This window comes from Phascolarctos cinereus, unplaced genomic scaffold (assembly GCF_003287225.1).
Source record: "Phascolarctos cinereus isolate Bilbo 61053 unplaced genomic scaffold, phaCin_HiC Scaffold_2;HRSCAF=192, whole genome shotgun sequence".
Lineage (NCBI taxonomy): Eukaryota > Metazoa > Chordata > Mammalia > Diprotodontia > Phascolarctidae > Phascolarctos > Phascolarctos cinereus.
In genome coordinates this window covers 183842271-183864579 of record NW_027555625.1, presented here as the reverse complement: position 1 = coordinate 183864579, position 22309 = coordinate 183842271, and the positions used below count along the sequence as shown (strand labels likewise).

At 36.8% G+C, this 22309-nt stretch overlaps 1 protein-coding gene across 4 annotated transcripts in view; it reads left to right on the top strand.

Annotated features, from left to right (window-relative positions):
- The window catches only part of ARHGEF10 (Rho guanine nucleotide exchange factor 10), a 213484-nt gene that overhangs the window by 148104 nt on the left and 43071 nt on the right, over positions 1-22309 (top strand). For all 4 annotated transcript variants that reach the window (XM_078149742.1, XM_020973007.2, XM_020973005.2 and 1 more), the window contains 6 exons: positions 8794-8909; positions 9322-9449; positions 9648-9748; positions 11939-12060; positions 13538-13624; positions 21201-21424. In XM_078149742.1, coding sequence (XP_078005868.1) covers positions 8794-8909; positions 9322-9449; positions 9648-9748; positions 11939-12060; positions 13538-13624; positions 21201-21424 — 778 coding nt within the window. The remainder of the gene's footprint in view (positions 1-8793; positions 8910-9321; positions 9450-9647; positions 9749-11938; positions 12061-13537; positions 13625-21200; positions 21425-22309) is intronic.

Below are 22309 nucleotides of genomic sequence, written 5' to 3'. Positions count from 1 at the left end.
CCCTATCTTACCCAGATTAGAAGTATGGTAATCACTCACAAGTTTGCCATTGATGATATTGGTTCCAGATTTAGTGTAAACATCAATTGACTTCAACACTATTGCAACTCAGAACTTCTGAGTTTCTGATCCACCAGCCTCAACCTTCCTAAAAGCAAGGATCACAGGCATGTTTCATCACGGTTCTAATGTTCTTACAAATAACAATTGGTATCTATACATGTGTCAATGTAGTCTCTGGGTGGTGGGGTATGGTCAGACCTATAACTTCATTAGTAATGAGTTTCCTTATACGAAATTTTCCTTACTAATTCAGGTTGTCAGATCGTCTACAACTTAGAGAATAGTCTGGGGCACTGAAGAGCCTAAATTACCTTTGTTAAGTAGCTAGGATGTGGAAGAGGCAGGATCTGAATCCAGGACTTTGTGATTCTTCACTAGCCCCCTATTCACTATGCCATGCTATCTTTCACATTTATCCATTTGGTAAATTAAAAGAATATATGTGTTATTTAAAACAACAAATACTTTGTTAAAGACCATAAATATAGTACTGGATGTGATTGGGAAAGCACTACAAGTAGACCTTAATAGTTTCTGTTTTGGCAAAGGTTCTCTCTCTCTCTCTTTTTTTTTTTTTAGCTCTGTGGAAACACTGGAAGCAATTAGTCGGTGAGAGTTGAGCCTGGAGAGGGAGTGCAGAGCCAGAATTACTATAGACATAAGGATCCAAGTTCACAAAAGGGATTTATAATGGGAGAAATTGAAAAGTGCATCTCTTCTTAGATCTGGCTCCAGCTGATTTTAGTAGACCCAGATGAAAGTTCAGAGTTTCCACTGGCTAGCTTTAGCTTAGTAAAATGGAGGGATCAGGAGGTTAAAGATAATACTGCTTTGTACTTCATGGCATCTTTGATTCAGAGATCTCTGAGAAGTTACCTTATTCCCTCAATTATAAGCACACCTTACTGCATTCACAATGAATAATACGACAAATATTCTGTCTAGTAACATTAAATTTGGCATCAGCAATCTAAGGACTCAATTAACATTATGGATGGTTAAATTTGTTTTACAATTACTCAGCCAAAATACTTTAAATGCCACAAAACCACTAAGCTCATATGGTGCTTTGAATGTGAATTGTTAAGGTAGTACTGCTTCTTTTAGGAGATATTCCCCCTTTGACATCTATAGGAAACTATAGTATTGGAACTCCTAATTGCTTCAAAGGTAGCATCATATTCAGATGAATAATAAGAAGACAGAAATAATCTCTTTCACATGAGGAGGTTAGAATGTTTCATACATTCAATAAGCATTTTTTGGTTGCCACTTCTTAACATTTTCACTTTATAAATGGAATGCAAACTCAGAGAAATTAAACCTTATTCCCAGAGTAACACAGTAAATCTTCCACTGAGCTAGGAATAGATTTCAGGGAACCTGGTTACTCATCTTGTGTTCTCATTAGCACCCACTCAGCTTAGTGTATGACTTCTTCACTAAGTGTGGAAAAAAAAAACACTTTTAGCTATGTACATTTAATATGGGAGAAAGATACAACTAAATAATAAATGAGCTTACATTTATAGTGCATTGCAATCTATAATAATAATTAACCTTTATTTAGTACTTTAAAATTTACGCAGTGCTTTTTGTTTCTAACACTGACATTCCCCACAACCATCAGCCCCTAGAAAGTGATCTCAGTTTTAGGGATTTTGTGGTTCAGAATGCTTTCCAAACTATAGTCTACAAGCCCCCACTGATGTGCTTGTTTTTATTAGTCTGCCAGAAGTTACACTTAGTTCAAAGCAAAAGCATTTAATGAAATCACATAGTAATAAAATAACAATAGAACATTCTTCTTATAAATCTTCAGATCACTCTCCCAGAAATATAGATCAGTGAGATTAGACCTGAATAGGGGTTGCATGTGGAGAATGTTTATGTCTAGGATTATATTTATGTCCATGAAGGAACAACTCATTCCTCCAGTGCTGCAGAACTTCCTCTGACTCCTGCTGATGTTTTGACTTTGTCTTTTGCTGGGTCTGCTGTCTACCAGGCATTATTTTTCACTGGACATCATGTCATCTTCTCTTTGAGTGTCACATTTCTATTCCATCTGGTCCTCAGTTATCTTCAGGATCACCTCATACTATGTCTAACTGTCAGAATTTTATAATTAATAGTAATATTTAGCATTCACACAGCATTTTAAGGTTTGTAAAGTACTTTACAAATATCTATTTTTGTTTTCACAACAACTTTGGGAGATGGGTACTATTATCATGCCCATTTTTTATAGGTGAGGAAACTCAGGCAAACAGTTTTAAGTGACTTGCCCAAGGTCACAGGACTAGTTAAGTGTCTGAGGCTGGATTTGAATTTGGTCTTCCTGATTCAGAGCTCTATGTACTGTACATCTGACTGCCTCACTTAAATCCCCTTCGTCCTTTTGCTTAGGATTACAATTCTTTGACCCTCCCTCTGGGCCTCAGCAATAGTCTCCAGCTGAGATGCTACTTCTAGGGCCATCTGCTACTCTGTTCTCAATCTATCTAGTTGGTGTGGCTAGAAAGCCTCTTCTCTGAAGGGAGGGCTACATCTCCCTTCAAGTCAAGTCAGCAAGTACTTATTAAGTGCTTCCTATTTGCCAGGCACTGGGCTAAGCTCTTGGGATACAAAGGAAGGCAACAACAACCCTGCCCTCACGGAGCAGACATTCTTCTGTTGGGAGACGCAACAATGCACATATGCAAACAATGAAGTACACGGAAGATATTTACAGAGTAAATTAGGAGCAAAGCACTAAAATTCGAGAGAACTGGGAAAAGCTTCTTGTAGAAGGAGGGACTTACATGGAAACTTGGAGGAAGCCAGGGAAGCAAGAAAGGAGAGACTGAAAGAGAGTGTTACGGGGTTTGGGGACAGCCATTGAAAAGACACAGGATGGGAAGATAGAGTGTCCTATGCAAGGAACAGTTGCTTCATCTTTTCTCTTATAAAGTTAAAAACTTATAACCATGCCTGTTCTTTGAACTCATCTCCTATTTGAATTCTCTCTCCTCTACTGACATCTCTGAGTCCTTCATTCCAACTGGCATCTACTTAGGGTCAAAAACCCATTTTAGTTCTTGTATTCCCTTGGATGAGAAAAATATTACTTAATCAAACAGGAAAGAAGTGGAGTGAAACTATGGTGACTAAATCATTTTTTTTTATGTTTCTCATCATCCATTTCTATTCCATGTAACTGAAAAAGGCCACACTGCTGTGAAAAAGCTACAAAGGCTAGAGACCTTTGTAGCACTTCTCTCCAGCAACAGGTCTTTCCCCAGTCCTTTTTGCATGAATATTCTTCTTCATTGGGCCTCACCACAATTGTATGAGATAGATTGTATGAGTATTTTATCTCCATTTTTCAATGAGAAAACAGGTTCAGAGAGATCACCCCAACCTGTACAACTATTAAATTTCAGAGCTGGGAGCCAAATCCATTTTTTCCAACTTCAAGTCAGGGTCCTATTCACTGCATTATTTTGCCTTTTTATAAAGTGTTTTTTCCCCATACATTCTACTTTTGGTCCTCACAACAACCCATATAGGCAGTGCAAGGATTATTATCCCCATTTTAAAGATTAGGCCACTGAGGTTTCATAGAGGTTAAGGATTTACCTCATTCACACAACTAATTTGTGGCAGACCTGGGTTTCACATCCAGATCTTCTGACTCCAAGGCTAATGCTCTTTCCTCTGCTCCATTATGAGCCAAATAATCTGCCTCTCCTTTCTCTATGAAGGTAACACTCCAAATCCCAAATGACTCAACCCTGCATTCTGAATCAAAATCAAATTTTTCTTGTTTCTAACTGGAAGGTTTTTTGCTTGTGTGCTTCTGTTAATACACTTATAACCTTGACTCGCTCCTTCTGCTCAAATCACACCACATTTCTCTCTGCTTCTGATTTCCTTTCTGAAGTTGCCATCAATGTTCTGTAATAGCAGCCTCAATGGCTCATTATGTCAACTTTCTTTGAAAAGCTCTTTAGTTGAATAGTCAAGTTTTAACTGAAAATTCATACTCTGCCAGGTACTATATTCAAACCCCATCACTGACTGTAAAGTATCTAAGAGAAAAGGCAGAACTCTTTTCACTCAATAAAATGGTGCATGACATCCTAGCTATTTATGAACTCGATGTACTCAAAAGACCATAGGCTTTGGAGCCAGAGGGTTTAGGTTCAAATCTCAGCTTTGCCAATTATGACCTGTGTGCACTTGGGGAGATTCAGGCCTTATTTTCTTTGTCTGTAAAATGAGAGAAGTGGAGTAGATGATCTCTATGATTCCTTCCTGCTCTAGATCTGGTATCTTGTGAAATAGTTCTGAAATTGTAATGGAGAAGAATAAGATAAATGTTGATGTCCACCCTGCTATTAGTCATTCATTTGCTCTGGGTTACCCTGTGTTTAATTACTCAGTTTCCTCATCTGAAAAATGGAAACAATACATCCTGTATACATCCTATCTCACACAGTTGTGCTGAGGCCCAAATAAGAATAATATTCATGCAAAAGGAACCAGGGAAAGACCAAACTGATTTGTTGCTGGAGAGAAGTGATACAAAGCTCTCCATTTGCTTGTATTGCTATCTTGTATTAGCTTGTATTGATAAAATCCCATGTTTCCTTGAATCTCTTGGCAAGCAGGTGAAAACTTGATATTGAAATTAAGCTATAGTTCCACCTCTCATGCAAACCTTTCCCAATTTCCCTGTATCCCTCCCCCCACATCTTAGTGCTTTCTCCCTCTTCAAATTATTGTGTGTTTACTTATCTTTGTTCATGCACCTTAATAATTAAAGAGAACCTTCAGACCAACAACTCTCTGAGCTTGGTAGTCCAAATGTTATTATTTCTATTTTGTAAATAGCTCATAGGTGCTTCTGCCTGCCTCCAGTCTCTCCCCACTCTAATCCATCCTCCATTTAGCCACTAAAGAGATTTTCTTAAAATGCATGTTCAATAATGTCATTCTCTACCTCCCCTTCCCTACACATGTGATAAACTCCAGTGGCTCCCTACTGCCCCCCAGGATCAAATACAAAATGCTCTGCGTGCCATTCAAACCTTTCTTAACCCAGCCCCTTTCCGGTCTTCTTATACCTTATTCCCTGTCACATGCCTTTTAATCCAGTGATACTGGCCTCCTGGCTGTTCCATAAACAAGATATTCTGTCTCTCTGGTCTGAGTATTTTCTCTGGCTATCCCCCTATGCCTGGAATGTTCTTCCTTCCTCAGCTCCACCTACTGACTTCTGGCTTTCTTTATGCCATAAATAAAATCCCAGTTCTTTTACAGGAACCCTTTCCCAATCCCTCTTCATTCTAGTGCCTTCACTCTGTTATTTACTTCTTATCTATCCTGTATTTAGCTTCCTTTGTCTATATTAGTTTGCACGTTGTCTCCCCCATTAAGTTATGAACTCCTTGAGGGAAGAGACTGTCTTTTGCCTCTCTTTGTGTCCTCAGCAATTAGCACAGTGACCACCACATAGTCAGTATTTCATAAATGATGATTGATTGAGGATACTGAGGCTCAGGAAAGTAGAGAGAAACTTAACCCATGAGACTTCGACTTAAGTTTCTTCCCTCCAGTTGTGGGATTCTTTCTGCTATAATCTTTCCATGCTGCCTTCGAAAACAGTGTCCAACTATAGTATGCTATTTGTCCTCGAACATTTTCCCTATATTAGAGCGCATAGCTAGAAGGAAATATTAAAGATATTCTAAGTTGCAATGATGTTACTCTAGATTTTTTTTGACGGTTCCAAATTTAGGAAAAGATAGTATGCATTCAATAGAGATTTGAAAAAAGATATATCCTTTATCAGATCATGTTTCCCAATTTTTATGTGGAAAAAAAAGATATACATGGGGCAGCTAGGTGGCGCTGGGACAGCTAGGTGGTGCAGTGGATAGAGCACCAGCCCTGGATTCAGGAGGACCTGAGTTCAAACCTGGCCTCAGACACATAACACTTACTAGCTATGTGACCCTGGGCAAGTCACTTAACCCCATTCCCTAACCAAAAAAAGAACAAAAACCAAACCAAAACAAAAAGATATATATATATATATACATATACATATACATATACATATACATATACATATACATATACATATACATATACATATACATATACATATACATATACATATACATATACATATACATATACATATACATATACATATACATATATATGTCACTGTAATTCTAGTTAATCTGACAACATCTGGTACCTCGTTTGAGTCTTTGATACATTTTTTTGTGAGGCAATTGGGGTTAAATGGCTTGCCTAGCGTCACACTGACTCCAGGGCTGATTCTCTATCCACTGAACCACCTAGCTGCCCTGACATCTTTTCTTAAAACTAGTCAGTTCAACATTTAGTCTTCAACTACATGCAAAAGAAACTTATTCCAAGGTAGAGACTAAATGAAAATTTACAGATTGACAGTTGTAAAGGTTATTTTTTTTTTTAGGAAAAAACATCTAATTCATCCCCTTTATTCTAAAATGGTTTTAAAAAATGAAAAAGTGGAATCTTTGGTAAATGAAATCAATTGCCTAAGTGTTATTTGTTGCTTATTGTATAGTTGTATATACTTCTTCCTCTTTCTGCATCCTTTGTTTTACATCAATTCAAATAAGTCTACCCATGCTTCTTCATGTTTTCATATTCATTATTTCTTATAGTGCAGCAATATTTCATTGCATTCATGTGATATGCCACAATTGTACCTACTCTGTCCTAATCACTAGGATGCAAAGACAAAAGTCAAAACATTCTCTGCCATCCAGAAGTTTGCATTCTCTTGGACATAATAACCCCTTATTTTCCCCCACCAAATACCTTCAGAATATTGGCTAAAGTTCACATTTAGATTTTGCCTACATCTTGACAGCTGAACAAAACTAGCCAAAATATAAAAGAAATAACAAAGAAATGGGAATGTTTTAACATTTTCATGTAAATAGGAATAGTTAAATAGAATGATGAAAAACAGCCCATTCATTCCTGACTAATAGTTTTTTCCCCCCACTTTACTTGGGGGTTGGTACAAAGCATACAGCAAAACTTCAAGAGAAAGCCAGGATAACAAAGTCCCTCTTTTTTTTCAGTGTCCACTCTGGAATCTTTATTTCAGTTGCATGCAATAAATTAAGCAGTTTCTGTGAGTAGAAGTCTAAGTTAAACAGAAGCTAAACAGAACTGGTAATTACTATGCAACACACATAGATAGGCATTTCCATATAAAAGCAACAGAGTTGTTTTCCATCTATCAGTTTGTACATTAATAGTAAATCTGACAGTCCTTTGCAGTCCTTTGGTACCTAAATGATTGTGAAGAAATGTTCTATTCTTAGTTGTGATAGTAACAGCCTGTGGCATGTTTAAGTAAGCATTTCAAAGTGGAACAGAAAATATCTTAAGTCAAAGCCTTGGTAGAGCTTGTTTACATCAAGATGTTGCTCACTTCAATAGCAGAAAAAGTCCATTCTTTTGGGGGTCTCATCAGATGGAAGGGGAAGTACAGGGCTAGGAGTGAAAAGATCTGTATTCCTGCCTTAGACCTGTCACTAACTGTGTGCCCTTGGGACAATTCCCCTAGTCTAAGTCTCAGTTTTCTAATTTGAGTGTCAAGAGCCTGCTGCCACGTTATGTTCCATGCCAAGGAGACTCTGGGTCTTGCATCCTCACCCTGAGGGTTTGCTTCTGCTGAGCCTGGTTTCTGTGGAACTGCCATTTGTAATACTTACTTACCTGAAGTTGTATTTGTTTTTTTAATGGAACCAATTAATAGTGTTAGGCAGAGCAATACCATTCAAACCAACCAACAAACAAAAAAACTTTTATAAAGTGTTTTCTATGTGCTGGGGATTTTTTGGTGGGGAGGAAGAGATTGGGAGGTTGGCAATTTTGTTGGTATTCCCAATGAAGAAACTTCCTTTACTGGTGCAGATCAGTCTACGTGCATTTAAGCGCTACTATGCTAAGCGCTGGAAATATAAAGAAAATGAAACCAAATCTCCCCCACTCCCCAAACACATAGCCCTAGCCCTCAAGGAACATACATTCTAATGGAGGATGCAACATGTAAATCTCTAGTTAAATGTAAGATATATACACAGTAGATGGAAAGCAGTCTGAAAGGGGAAGGTGTTAACTAGCAGGGAGGGGAGGGGAAAGGAAAGGCCTTCAGAAGGTGGGTTTTGAACTGAATCTCACAGAAAACCTGGGAAACCGAGAGGTGTCAGAAACTTTTCTGTAACTTGGAGTCTTACAAAGTTTCTTGGAACACTGAAGATTACACAGCTTATGTACTATATGTGGCAGAGGCAGCTTAGAGCTTAGGTTGTCTGTCTTTTCTACTGTGTGCCTTCTCAGAGGGATCAGGGATACAAAAATAAAATGAAAAATTGTTACTGCTCTCAAGAAATTCCATTAGTAGGATTGCACCCTATTTTTAAAAATGTATTTAATGCTACTTCAGAAGATTGGCTTTTATTGAAACCAAATTATAACTCACTTGTATTAGCTTCCTTCTTTTCCTTTCTTTATCTGCCTCCTGATCCTACCCTTTTAAAAAAAATTTCCCTCCGCTTTCCCCTGTCTTCAAACAGGAATGTTTTTCCTACTAATTTATTTCCATTTTAATTTTGACTTGGATTTATATTTTGATGCAACATCTTTACATATTTCTATTTGTTACAGACAAACTTTACATGGGGCCAGGACAACTGTACCATGATTTACAGAATTTGTTGCATGACTTGAATGTAGTTGGTCAAATCAGTCAATTGATAGGAAACCTTAAAGGAAACTATCAGGTAATTTCTCAAATGCATTCACTTTCAATGCTGGTTTCATTTCAAAACCTCTAATAACTTGTGAAGTCCCAAATACAACATTCCAATTTTCCTATTTTTTCCCCCTTTCCTGGAGGGGTCAGAATGAATTTCAGTCCTAGTGGCTGATTTGATTATTAGTGTTCATCTTTGAAAAACAACATGAGAACTATCTTCCCCATTTTCATAAAGGCTTTTGGCTACCAGCTCAGTTTCCCATAAATTAACTACTTGGGCAATGCCAAAATGCACCTTGAACTACAAAAAAAAAAATTGTCACCACACATAATACTAAATCTGCCTTCTTAATTTTTTTTTGCTACAGCCTTGCTTTGAATACTATTGCTATTTCCTTATTACTTCACATAATTTTTATATTGTTGTTTTTTTGTAGAACTTAAATCAGTCAGTGGCACATGATTGGACATCAGGATTACAAAAGCTTATCATGAAAAAAGAAGATGAAATCCGAGCAGCTGATTGCTGTCGAATTCAGTTGCAGCTCCCAGGGAAACAAGACAAGTTAGTAGAACTTTAAAAATTAGATTTCTTTTAGTTTAAGCAGTGTCCCGGGGGAGAGGAGGGATGAATATGATAGAACTGTCTTTATCTCTTAGTCCCAAAGATTGTATTAGGCAGACAAAATATGTAACTAAATTTCAGGTGAAGGAGCTTACTTTTTAAAAAAAGTGATTACTGTTTTATTGTTATTTCTGGCAGGTCTGGACGGCCTACTTTCTTTACAGCTGTGTTTAATACATTTACCCCTGCCATCAAACAATCTTGGATCAACAACTTACAGATGGCTAAGCTTGCCCTGGGTAAGATTTAGTTATTTAAAACTAAATGAAGCATTCTTACACTTTCCCTGGGTAGTTTTCAAGATTACAATAAAATATGTTTATAAAAGGATAATATGAATAGAATGAATTCCCATAGTGATTGGAAAACAAACAAAATGGCCTCTTTATTACCAAACTTAACATGGACTATGCCAGTGTCTTTAAAGAATAAAACAATATAATCATACTAAAGAAATGAACACAAGATGGATGACTTTTTTTTGTTTAGTTTTGTTTTAGTGTAAAATTAGCTTTATCTTGCTTATTAGCTTTATCTAGCTCAATCTTTTCATTGGCTTAAGAAAAACCTTTTTCTCCCAATAGTCTTTCAACTCAAGACTCTTGGACTTTACTCCATCCCAAATAACTAGCTGTGTCACCTTGGACAAGTGCCTTAACTTCTCTGAGTCTCAGTTTTGTCATGAGTAAAAGAGAGAATTGGATGAGATGATCTTTAAGGTTTCCTCAACTCTTTAACTTATTATTTTATGACTGGGTAACAGGACTTGTTCCAATTTTGTCATCTTCTAATTTCCCTTTCTTCTATTTCTTAATTTTTACTATGTCCCTAAATTGCTTATGTGAAAGCATTATGCATTTATATACAATGTATGTGTATAGATAGATAGATAGATAGATAGATAGATAAATATGTCTCTCTCTCTCTCTCTCTATATATATATAGATATATATATCTATATATATCTAAGTTACTGGGGAAAATTTTAGGCAAAGTGTGTGTGCATGTGTGTGTGTGTGTGTGGGGGGGGGTGTTTTAGAACTTACAAGCTATTTTCTAAACCAAGTGGAAGTCTCCTAAAAAAAAGAAAAAGAAAATTAGCTCTCAAAGTAATAGCTCATTAACCCAGTTAGCTGCCTTCCATAGGTGAGGAAGGGTTTTTGTTTTGAAATGGAAAGGCCCCCTGAATTTCACTGGTTCATTCAAAAGGAAGTCACTAACATAGTGAATAGAGTTTAGTGAATTGTCAACTTTGGCTGCAAAGGAACTTTATAAGCAAAGGAAATATGATCTCTGAAAAACAAGAGTTTAGGCTAACCTTTTTTCAAGACATTGCAGCCCCAAACCGAAAATGAATTGCTTTCTTGTCTCTGGATTAAAGGATTTTTTTTTTAATTACTGAAATCATAGTTTGCTTTTTTTTCTTTTTAAACCATTAAACACTTCAGTTTCTGTTGCATTTTTCACCTAAGAGCATTGTGCTAATGTCAGCTAATTTATTCTCACTGCAGCCCTAGCATGTGAACTCAGGCACGGAATTGCTTTAATCAAACCCACTGGGATTAAAACAGCTGGATTTCACAGTCTTTAATGTGTTTTCATCTCATTCAGGAAGTGCCAACAGGAAGTGTGGTATTAAATGGATGTAAGAAGTGTCTCAGAGTTGGTTGAAACCACCCTCTAGTATTTAGAAAGACAAAACAGTGAAACTGTCTTTAAATCATAGTAAGAAAAGATGTCTAGGAACAGAAAGAACATTTGATTTGGACTTAGACCACTTGCATTCAAATTCCAGTTCTAATTCTGCTTTGTCTGACCTTAGGAATTTCACTTATCTACATTGGGCTTCAGTGTCCTCACATCTAAAATGACTGCATGTGTTCTAAGTTCTTTGGTTCCATGGTTCTAGAGTTTATGAAAAACACACAGTGAGGGTTTTTCCCCCAAACAGAGTCTCTTTCCCCACCCCCCCAAAAAGAACTTGTAAAGAGTTTAGCTGTTTAAGTCTCTCATAGTTCTGTTCTATTTGTGGAGTGGAGGTTACCCTAAGTTCTAGAAGGTGATATCATTGATCAACAGTCTGGGTGAACCTAGGCTATGGGTCTTGTGCAGACTCAAAAGCTGTTGTCCTAGAGGCTTCCAAGCTAAGTTCAGAGAAGTTTCCCATGACACTGGCTTCGGGGTGATGAATTTTTCAGTCATAACAACTCCCCAAACCATCCATCCACAGAGTTACAGAGGGATATAATCATGTTGTTGGAGGAGGGAGAATGCATAAAGGTAAAAAAAATAGATCTTCGAAGTATTCAAATGTTTAACTTTAAGCAAGTCAAAGTATTGCAAAGTTCTATTGATGTGACCTTTGGGTGCAGCTTTTTGTCTATCAGAAGCTACTTGCTCATCTATTTTCTCTTTGAATATGATTATAGAGGAGGAGAACCATCTGGGCTGGTTCTGTGTAGAAGATGACGGGAATCAAATAAAAAAGGAGAAACACCCCCTTCTCGTTAAACACATGCCAGTGATGGTGGCCAAACAGCAAGAGTTTAAGGTAGAGAACACTGATATCTAAAATGATTAATTTGTACTTCCTTAGCATCTATATTGTGTTTGCAATTACTCCTGTTTGGACAGCACAGTGAATGATTGCCTAGGGTAGGAATACATCATCTCCTTTTTATTAACAGGTAACGGGGTTTCTTTTTGAAAGATAGCTTCTTTAGCCAGGGTTTGCTGACTTCTGTCAAGCCAAACTGATGTTCTTCCTTACAAATGACATCCCATCTCCCCTAGAAAGTTCTCTCTCTGTCCTTCTGTCCTCAGTTTCTAAGCACAGCTCAAATGCCACTTCCTAAAAGAGATCTTTCTTAAACCCTCCCTTGCTGTTTGTGCCTTCTTATAGATTATATAAACTTAGATGTGGATATGTGTCCCCCTCTACAGTGTAGAATCCCTGATGGCCTAACTTTCATTTTTGTCTGTTTTCCCAGTTCTGAATGTCTGGCATAGAGTAGATACTTACTAGATATTTCTTGATTGGTTGGCTTCTGTCAGCTGACTGCCACTTACACTAGTTAATGCCAAGCAACAATTTATCTATTTAAGTACTTTTGTCTTTGAAACTGCTTTGCATGATCCCTTCAGGGTCTTCAGTATTAAAACAGCTCTGTTGCATTCAATACATTATTATTTGAATAAGTGAGACATATGTTTCACATTTGTTCTATTTGCCTCTGCTTGGCAAATTATCAGGAACCAAAATTAGTCATAATTAGAAGCCTTTTTTTTTCCTGGGCCTACTTTGGGGTAAGTGAAATCTCTGCCCGCTTTGGCATTTTACTAATGTTCCCCATAATATCAATATGAACACATAAGTTAATTAGCTATAATTTATGTGATGACTTTGATTTTCCTGTTCTGCCAAATACTGTCATTCCTTGTTTTCAATGCTAATTTCCCACTCCTTCTAACTCTGAGATTTCTCAAAACTTGCTCCATGCACTGGAAGGTCCTTGGTAGGAAGAGTTTAAATGGACATTGCAAGGGGAGGAGGAGTCCTTTTACATTCACAGAGTCCCTACTGGCCTTGGAAGTTCCTGGTGCCATGGCAGTGACTGGTTTAGTTTGATGTCTTTCCTTTTTTGCTGGGGAAAAGGTTTGCATTCACTTTGACCTATTGGACAAAGGACACTACATGATGCCATGACTAAGTGCTTTAGGGAAATGCAAGTTTGCCTTGCGTTCAGTGATGAGTGTTTTGTTTTCAGTTATTTAACAGAGGTCTGATGAGCGAAGTATTGAGGAGAGTACAACTTCGCCAGTCACCTCCTTAAACACTAAATTCTACTTCTAAGGAAGTCAGTTTATTTTGGAGATTTTTACGCGATTGTCACTTGAATATTTTATAATATATGAACCGAAAGTCCTATTGAGATATAAAGAAGAAATGCCTTCCATTTATATCCAAGAAGGGTAGAAATATGCTATTACTATTTTATCTGAGGATGGCTCATTTTATTCCATTTCAGATTGAATGTGCTGCTTATAATCCAGAACCTTACCTTGGCAATGAAAGTGAGCCAAATTCATTTTTCATGCAGCATGGATTTCTTTGGGTAAGCTTTATTTAAAAAAAAAGTTTTATTGGTGCTTTTTACATCATACAGCCCATATCATACAGATTACATCACAGACCTTTCTGAAAATATCTCTTCTTCCCCATCAATCTCCTGCCCCCAGGCCCCTAAAACATCCTTTGGAAAAACAAACAAACAAAAAAGAAAAACAGAGAGGATTCTGGGAAGATGGCAGAGTAGGCCAGAAAATTCCAGACTTACCAGATTTCTCCTACAAATGAGATAAAATAGCACCTCAGGGTGAACATAGAGTGGTAAAAATAAATAAGAGTAGAGGCAGAACAGTGGTCCTCCAGGGACAATTAGAGATGATCTGAAGAAAAGTCCCAGGACGGGGTTTGGTCCCTGGGAAGAGTAAACACCTCCAGGCGGTGTCCATTTAAATAACAAGTGGAAAGCCCTGGGGTTATAGCTGAATTGGGCAGCTGCCTCAGCCCCAGACACAGGAACTTTAGAGAAGCTGCTCTGCTGATAAAGAACACCAGACTCCACTGTGCTGGGGGTATGGGGATGGGGGCGGGAGTGACGAGGGCACGGGTTCAGGCTTCGGATGGCAGGTGTAAAAGGAACTATCACAGCCTGTGAGTACAGAAGCAGTGGGGTGTGGACGCCACTGGCTGTGGGCACTTACAGGAGGCTGTAGGTCTTGGTTTCAGTTCCAGGTGAAAGGGGAAACCTGAAGGAAGATCTGAGGCCAGAGGCACCATTCCCCATAATCCAGGACTAGACGGGACTACAAAAACTAAGCTGCTACAAATAACAATTAAAAAATGAACAAGCAAAGGAGAAAGAATCCAACCATGGAGAGTTTCCATGGGAGTAGAGAAGACTGGAGTTTGTCTTCAGAGGAGGATACCGAGGCAAAGAAACCCTCTTCTACCCCAAAGAGTAATGTCAGATGGTCACCTGCCCCAAAAAGAATTCCTAGAAGAACATAAAAAAAAAGACTTGAAAAAATCAGATGAGAGAGATTAAGGAAAAACTAATAATAAAAAAATAGCAATCTAAAAAAAAACAACCAAGATTATGAAAAGAAAGTCAATCAATTAGAAAAGGAGGTCCAGGAGTGGAGCCAAAGTGTCGGTGTAAAAGCAGTGACTTGCTTGAACTCTCCCCTAAACCTCTTCAAATACCTGTAAAAAAATGGCTCTAAACAAATTCTAGATCAGTAGAACCCACAAAAAAAGAGAGTGAAACAAATTTACAGCCCAAGACAACCTGGATGGTTGATTGGAAAGTATTAGAACAAGAGAGGGAAGTAGAAATTAGAAAAAAAAATCCACCAATCAGCATCTGAAAGTGATCCTATAGGGAAAACCCACAGGAATAATACAGGCAAATTCTGAAACTCCCAGCTCAAGGATAAAATATTACAAGCAACAAGAAAAAAATTTAAATAGGGTGGTTATCACAATTAACACCACATAAGACCTAGTTACAGCGACACTAAAAGATCACAGGTCTTGGAATACTATATATCAAAAAGCAAAAGAACTGGGGTTTGAGCCAAAAATATACCCAGCAAAGCTAAGCATAATCCTGAATGAAATTTTTTTTTAAAATGGACATTTAATGAACTGTAAGACTTTCAGGATTTTGTTTAAAAAAAAAACAGCAACAACAACAAACCTGAACTTAATAGAAGATTTGACATACAAGAGCCAAGAGAAATGTAAGGTACATACCAAAGACTAATTACAAGGGACTCAATAGAGACAGACTGTTTACCTTTCATGTATGTAAAATGTAAAAGTATATCTAAGGTTGTTATTAGTAATTGGGTAGTTTGTAAGAAAAATTGGGGGGTAGACCTGAGTATGGTATATTTTTAAAAAGTAAGACCGTTTAGGAACAGCTAAAAAGAGTAATTATCTTATACAAATGAAATGTGAGAGGAAGAACCGACAGGATGGAATTAGATGGAGGAGGAGGGCTGGTAGTTCTGTAAACCTACTTTCCTCAGGAATGGGTTTAAATCTATCTATCTATCTATCTATCTATCTATCTATCTATCTATCTATCTATCTATCTATCAATCATCTATCTAATCTGTCTGTCTGTCTGCCTGTCTGTCTGTCTATCTATCTAGATATATATCTAGATATATATCTATATATCTATACACACATACACTATATATTATATATATGTGTGTGTGTGTGTGTGTGTGTGTACACCTAGAAGAGTATAAAAGTCTTTCAAATTCAGAAAGAAATAAAATGCTAAGGGGATGAGTGGAGAGGATAAGGGATGGCTCTTCAGAGGGGAGGGTGAGGGATTAGGTTAAAGGGGTGCATAGAAGGGGGTTTAGATCATGGGAATGGGAATATAAGGAAGGGATCATTGAAGGTAGGGGTAGGTTAAGTAATAGGAGGTAATGTATTGGATAAAAGTAAAGTGGAGGAGTCAGGAGGGATAGGAAATGCGATACACACAACTATGAAATAAAGATCAGGAGTAGAATTTGTTAGGGAAAAAAGAGCAAGGGTGGTAATCATGATCTCAGACAAAGTTAAGGCTAAAATAGATTTAATCAAGAGAGAAAAAAGTGTGGAAACTATACTATGTGTCAGCCATATTTATCAACACTGTTTTGGACTGTGTAAAACAACTAGACAGTACAAGGTGAGAATATTGTTGTGGTGTAGGAAAGATGAGTTTGTGGGAAAATATAGCAAGACTTGGACTTATGAATGAAGAGGTTATCCACCCTCAGAGAAACAATAAGTATAGTACAGTCTTACATAGATGTATATGAATGTATATGTCTATATATCACTGATTATCTAAAGATATGCATGGTAAGTGTATGTATGTATAGGTATATGTGTATATATGTTTATCTTTGTGTGTATGTATATATGGGTATGTGTGTGTGTATACACACACACGTATATACACACATACACATATATCTGTATATAAATATATCCAGGCTTAATTGTAGCCTTCTGGGAGGGAGAGGAAGGGGGTAAAAAGAACAAAGTAAAAAGTGTACAGCAGACAACAAAAGAACTTACAAGGAAGCAAAGAACAGATAGACCACTTTCAACACAATGCATGGTATTTATTATATAAGCTTTCTTGAAATGGAAATCATTACTGTATATTTTGAATTCTCTCTTACATTCTGCTGTGCACATGGCATTGTTTTTTTCTTTCCTTATTTTGTATTATTTTAGTTTTAGTATTTAAGTTTGTTTTTTTCTCATTTGTATTTAAGTTCAAAATAAGAAAAGACAAAAAAAAAAGAAAAACAATTAAGCAAAAAAAAAAACCAAAACCCTATTCGGTGATCCCCATCTGACAATGCATACGACATTCTTCTCAAGGAAGAATTCATTACTTTTCTCTGGGAACGTTTTTTTAATTACTCAAAGTTCTGATCATTTTAAGTATTTTTTTTTGCCATTATACTCATTGTACTTTTTCTTCTCTTGGTCCTGCTTCTTTTACTGTGCATAGGTTCATACAACTCTTCCCATGTTTCTCCAAATACTTCATTTTTGTAATAATATTCCATTACATGCACAGATCATGAGGGTTTTTTTCAAGCCATTCCCCAAATGATAGGCATCCACTTTGTTTCCAGATATTTAATGGCAAAAAATGATCTCATGAATATTTTTGTATATATTGTATTTTTTTTCCCCTTTGACTTCCTTGGTAGACATACCCAATAGTATGATCACAGGGTCAAAGGCAATGAGCAGTTTAAGATTTTATTTTTATTTTTTTATTTTACTTTTTTGAAAAGATTTTTTAAAATTATTTCTTGTTTTTAAATCACTTTAATTTCCTAGTACTTCCTTTCCTCTCCTCTATCCAGAGAGCCATCTCCTTTATCAAATACTTTTTCAAAAAAAGGGGGGGAAGCAGTTCAGCAAAATTAACCAACATAGCAACTGAGTCCAGTAATACATGCAGTGTTCCACATCCAGAGGTCACACATCTTCAAAGACTAGGTGTTGTATATTCAATAGTGTCTGACTCTTTGTGACCCCATTCCAGGTTTTCTTGGCAGAGATACTGGAGTGGTTTGCCATTTCCTTCTGTAGCTCATTTGCAGATGAGGAAACTGAGGCAAACAGGGTTAAATGACCTGCTCTGGGTCACACAGCTAGTAAGTATCTGATTCTGGATTTGAACTCGGCTTTTCCTGATTCCTGGCCTGGCACTCTATCCTATACACCACCTAGTTGCCCCTCAAAGAGTGAAATACATTATCATATCTCTTCCTCTGGTCCAAATGTTTGGGTTAGTAATTATACAGTGTTTACAGTATACAGTTTGAATTTTTTTTGTTCTTGTTCTTTTACTTATACTAATTGTTTTCTTAGTTCTACTTATTTCACTTTGAATCAGTTCATATGTATTGGAAAGCTTTATTTTTAAAACTAAGAAATTTTTTGAGCTCTTTTCCTGTAGAGTTAACATGGGATAGGAAAATATGCCCTACCATTCTCTGAATTGTGAATTTTAAGATTCATCAACTTTGTAAAATAAAATCCAGTGACTTTCTAAGTTTAGAGAAAAGCATTACAGTCAATAGCAGTAAAGTAGTTTTGAAAAAAAATCCAATGTCAAAATGTCAAATATAAGGGGAAATTTTTTTCTTGTTTGATATCATTACAAAGACAAATATTTTAGTCTAGTTGGAAAATTAATTCAGTTGTCCTTAAAGATGAAATGGCATTTTTTCTTTCTTGTCTTGAGTGAATTTGATACCCTCTCATACTGGAAACTGGCTCTAAGCACTTTCCGGAGAACAGTCCACTGTTGTACTGCATTGGGAAAGAGATGAATTTGCAACCACTGAAATGCTGACATCAGGAAATAAGCTATTTAGAGTTTGGAGTAGATAGTATGTACCTTGCAGAAGCCAAATGCTGAAAGGTTGTTGAAGTCATTGAACAGGATAAGTTAACTTCCCTAATGTTTGAAGTAAACATTTTCAGTTGAATGCATTCTAACTTTGCTTATGCAATTAAAGAAAAATTATGAGACTCATAGAAATATCTGTGGGATGCCATATCAAGGACCTCAGCAAACTTAAGGCATTTGGTATATCTTGCGTGTCTTCTCACTTCCTTTTCTACCAGCACCTCCAATCTCTAAGTGCCCTCTCTCCTAAACCATCCCCTCTGCCAACTGGCTGGCCAAATATTACCCCCCCCGCTCCCCTCTTGAGCTTGCTTCTGTACCTTAAGTGATGCAGCATCCAAAATTATGCTTCCTTCTCCCTCTTTCACCCTGCTTGCCCTTCATCTAAAACCTCAATCCATTAGTGATATCAGCTGCATAGAAGGAGGAAAACCATCTGATTAATTTACACTAATGTGTGAGTTGGAGGCAGAGTGCAAGCATTTATTAAATACCTACTATATGCCAGGCACTGTGGTTATAGCTTTATAAATAGTCTCATTTGACCTACACAACAATACTATGAGATAGGTGCTATTACGATCCATATTTTACAGTTGAGGAGACTGAGGCAGACAAAAGTTTAGTGACTTGCCCAGGTTTACACAGTTACTGTCAAATTTGACCTAACATGTTCCCGACTCCAAGTCCAGCACTGTCATCTGTCCACTGCGTAGGCAGTCTAAACATAAAGGGGTTTTTTCCCGTTTAAATCAGATGAGTAATCCAAATGGATTTCTAATTAGTGAAGTGTGTGGAAGAAACAATTTTGAGCAGACTCGGCCTTTCTTCCTTCTACTCCTTTGCTTGTTCCCTGACTGTATTGTCATTCTCCAAAGTCAAAAGAACAATGATTAGTAATTTGGCATCCACCCCACTTCTGAATGAGTACTAGGGTTAGAATCAGGGAGATGTAGGCTCAAATCCCACCCCTGACACTTATTAGTTATGAGTGTCAATCAGTACCCCAGGATTTACTTACTAGTTGGTAGACAGAGTGTTCCCCATGCTGGGGAAATCACAAATCTTTTTTAGTATTTGTAATATTTTTATTAGACTTTATAGAAAGGTAGAATGGGATAGTGGATGGAGAACTAATTTCAGAGTCAGGAAGACCTGAGTTTAAGTCCCACCTTTGGCACATACTAACTGTGACCGAGGGCAAGTCATTTAACTTCTTGGTGCTTTCAGACAACTCTAATTTGCAATGGATTTGCTGATATGTTTGGACTTTCTTGCATAGCTTCTCTACATGATAAAATGTCATAACTAAAAAAAAGAATCAATATAAATATTCAATGATTTATAAAGTACAAAATTTTAAGTACTTCATGGCTTTGGAATTAGATGACCTGGGTTCAAATCCTACATCTAACGTTTGTGACTTCTGTGACCATGGAGAAATCATATAAACTCACTGGCTTTCAGTTTCCTCATCTATACAATGAGGGAATTGGACTAGAGGGCCTCAGAAATTCTCTTCAATTCTACATCTATGATCATATGAAATGTATTAAGATCCTCAGTTTACTTATTTATTTTAGGCTGTATTCACTTTTTTAAAAAATAGTTTTTAATTTGCTTTTTAAAGTGCTTTGAACTATTGTGTTACAACATGTAAATTTCTGTGGTATGTTCAACATATTAGATTCTGTAGCCAAGTGGTGGTTTATCATAAGGAATACTGGCTTTGAGTCAGGAAAATCAAAGTATAAATTCTGACCACAGCACTTGCCAGCTGTGTGATCATGGGCAAGTCATTTTTTCATTTCAGCCTCAATTTCCTCATATGTAAAATTGAATTAACAATATGTATAGTCTCTCTTACGCGGTAGTGTTTGATGAAAGAGCTCTGTAAACCTGAAAGAGGAAATTTAAGCTATTATTATTATCTAAACATCAATCTATCAAGAGTAAGAAGAGTTGTTGCTGAAGGAAAATGCTTATCTAAGAAAATAGGCCATAACTGATCCCAAGTATCAGTTTGGGTCTGAAAATATTTTATATTCTTAACAAAATCACTTTTTTTTTGTGCCAGAGGTGAGGATGGTATTGGAGTTGAGAGAGAGGTGGTTCTGGGACATGTGATTTAATCAATGTAGGGGACTTCTGGTGTGGAATCTCTCTTCACTGTTGTAAAATGTCAACTCATTTGTAAAGTATAGTTTTAGAGAGTTACCTGGTTAAATCACTTTCTGCTAAAGACAGGACTTGAACTTATGTCTTTCTGATTCTTGTCCTGTACTCCATTGACTAGGCCAGGACTTCTTCAACTTTTTCCACTCACAACCCTTTTTGGTTTCTGCAGCCTTCATTAGCTTTGCATAGCCTGAGGGCATGGACAATGCAAAACGTGCATGCTTTGTGTCCAGAGCAGTATGCAACATGGGCAAGCACTGCCAGAAACACCTCAGATTCATTACCTGTTTGATTTTGAATTAATTTTTGGTCATTGTGCATGCAGAAACCTTTTACTGTTGCCAAATTTTTAAACCCACAGTTTAAGAAGCTCAGGACTAGGCCACACTGCTTCCTTCAAAGCCATTACCTCTTTAAAACCTGTTTTTGTGAATTGTATGATTGAGAAATCCTGCATCTGCTGATCATTTTTTTTCTTAATTTCCTAATTCAGATTGGCAGCTGTACTAATCAAATGGGCCAAATAGCCATCATCTCATTTCAACATTCCAGTCCAAAAGTGATTGAATGCTTCAATGTGGAATCACGAATTCTTTGTATGGTGTACATTCCAGTGGACAAGAAACATAAAGAGTCCAGTGTCACCCCTGATTCTGAAACTGTGGTTGGAAAAGCTTCAGATGTACCTACTATTTGTCTAGGCACAGAAGAAGGGAGGTAGTATTGTCTTTCACTGTTACAAATAAATTAATTCTCAAAAGTATTCATCATTAAAATTAAACCGTGAACCATCATAATGCAAAGAATTATTTAACTAACATTCATGTTAGAAAATGATATGTGTATATGTATGCTTGGTACAGTAGAAAGATTGCTAATTGAAGTCAGAAGGTTTCAGATCCTGCATTTGACAATCAATTTCGAGAAAGTCATTTTACATTTCTGAACCACAGTTTCCTCAATTATAAAATGAGAAGCTTAGACTGGATTGCCTCTGAGATCCCTTCCCTCTATATCTATGGTCATCACACACAAGCACAAACATTTATATCCTATGTACATATATACATATATATATATATATATATATATATATATATATTTACAATGCATTGTATGTTCATGAATACATAGAATGCAGTATACACATGAACATTTTATAATTATTACCCTTTGAAGTAAGTACTGAATAAGGAACATCAAAATTATTCTACCCCCCCCAAGCATGAATGGCAATTGTTTTAAAAGGTTTGGTTTTACTTATACCGTGAAATGGACCGCTGAGATATTTTTAAAGCTATTTTAGAATAAAAGAGGACCACATTTTAGTACTGTAGACACCTTTGGACATGGTCCTGATTTGGAAAAGAATAATGTAATGACTCTCTGGCTTGATCTTCCAAGAAATATGGGAAGTTAAAGACTATGTTTCTATAACGTGACAGAATATATGTTAACAAGAAAAGAATGCTTCTTATCCAAGTGAAGGGAAAGGAACCCAAGTAGCATCACTCATTCGAAGACAAAACCATTGAAGATAGAAGATGAAGTCACACAGCATTTTTTGCCATGGTCAGATTAAAACTCATTATTAAATAAATG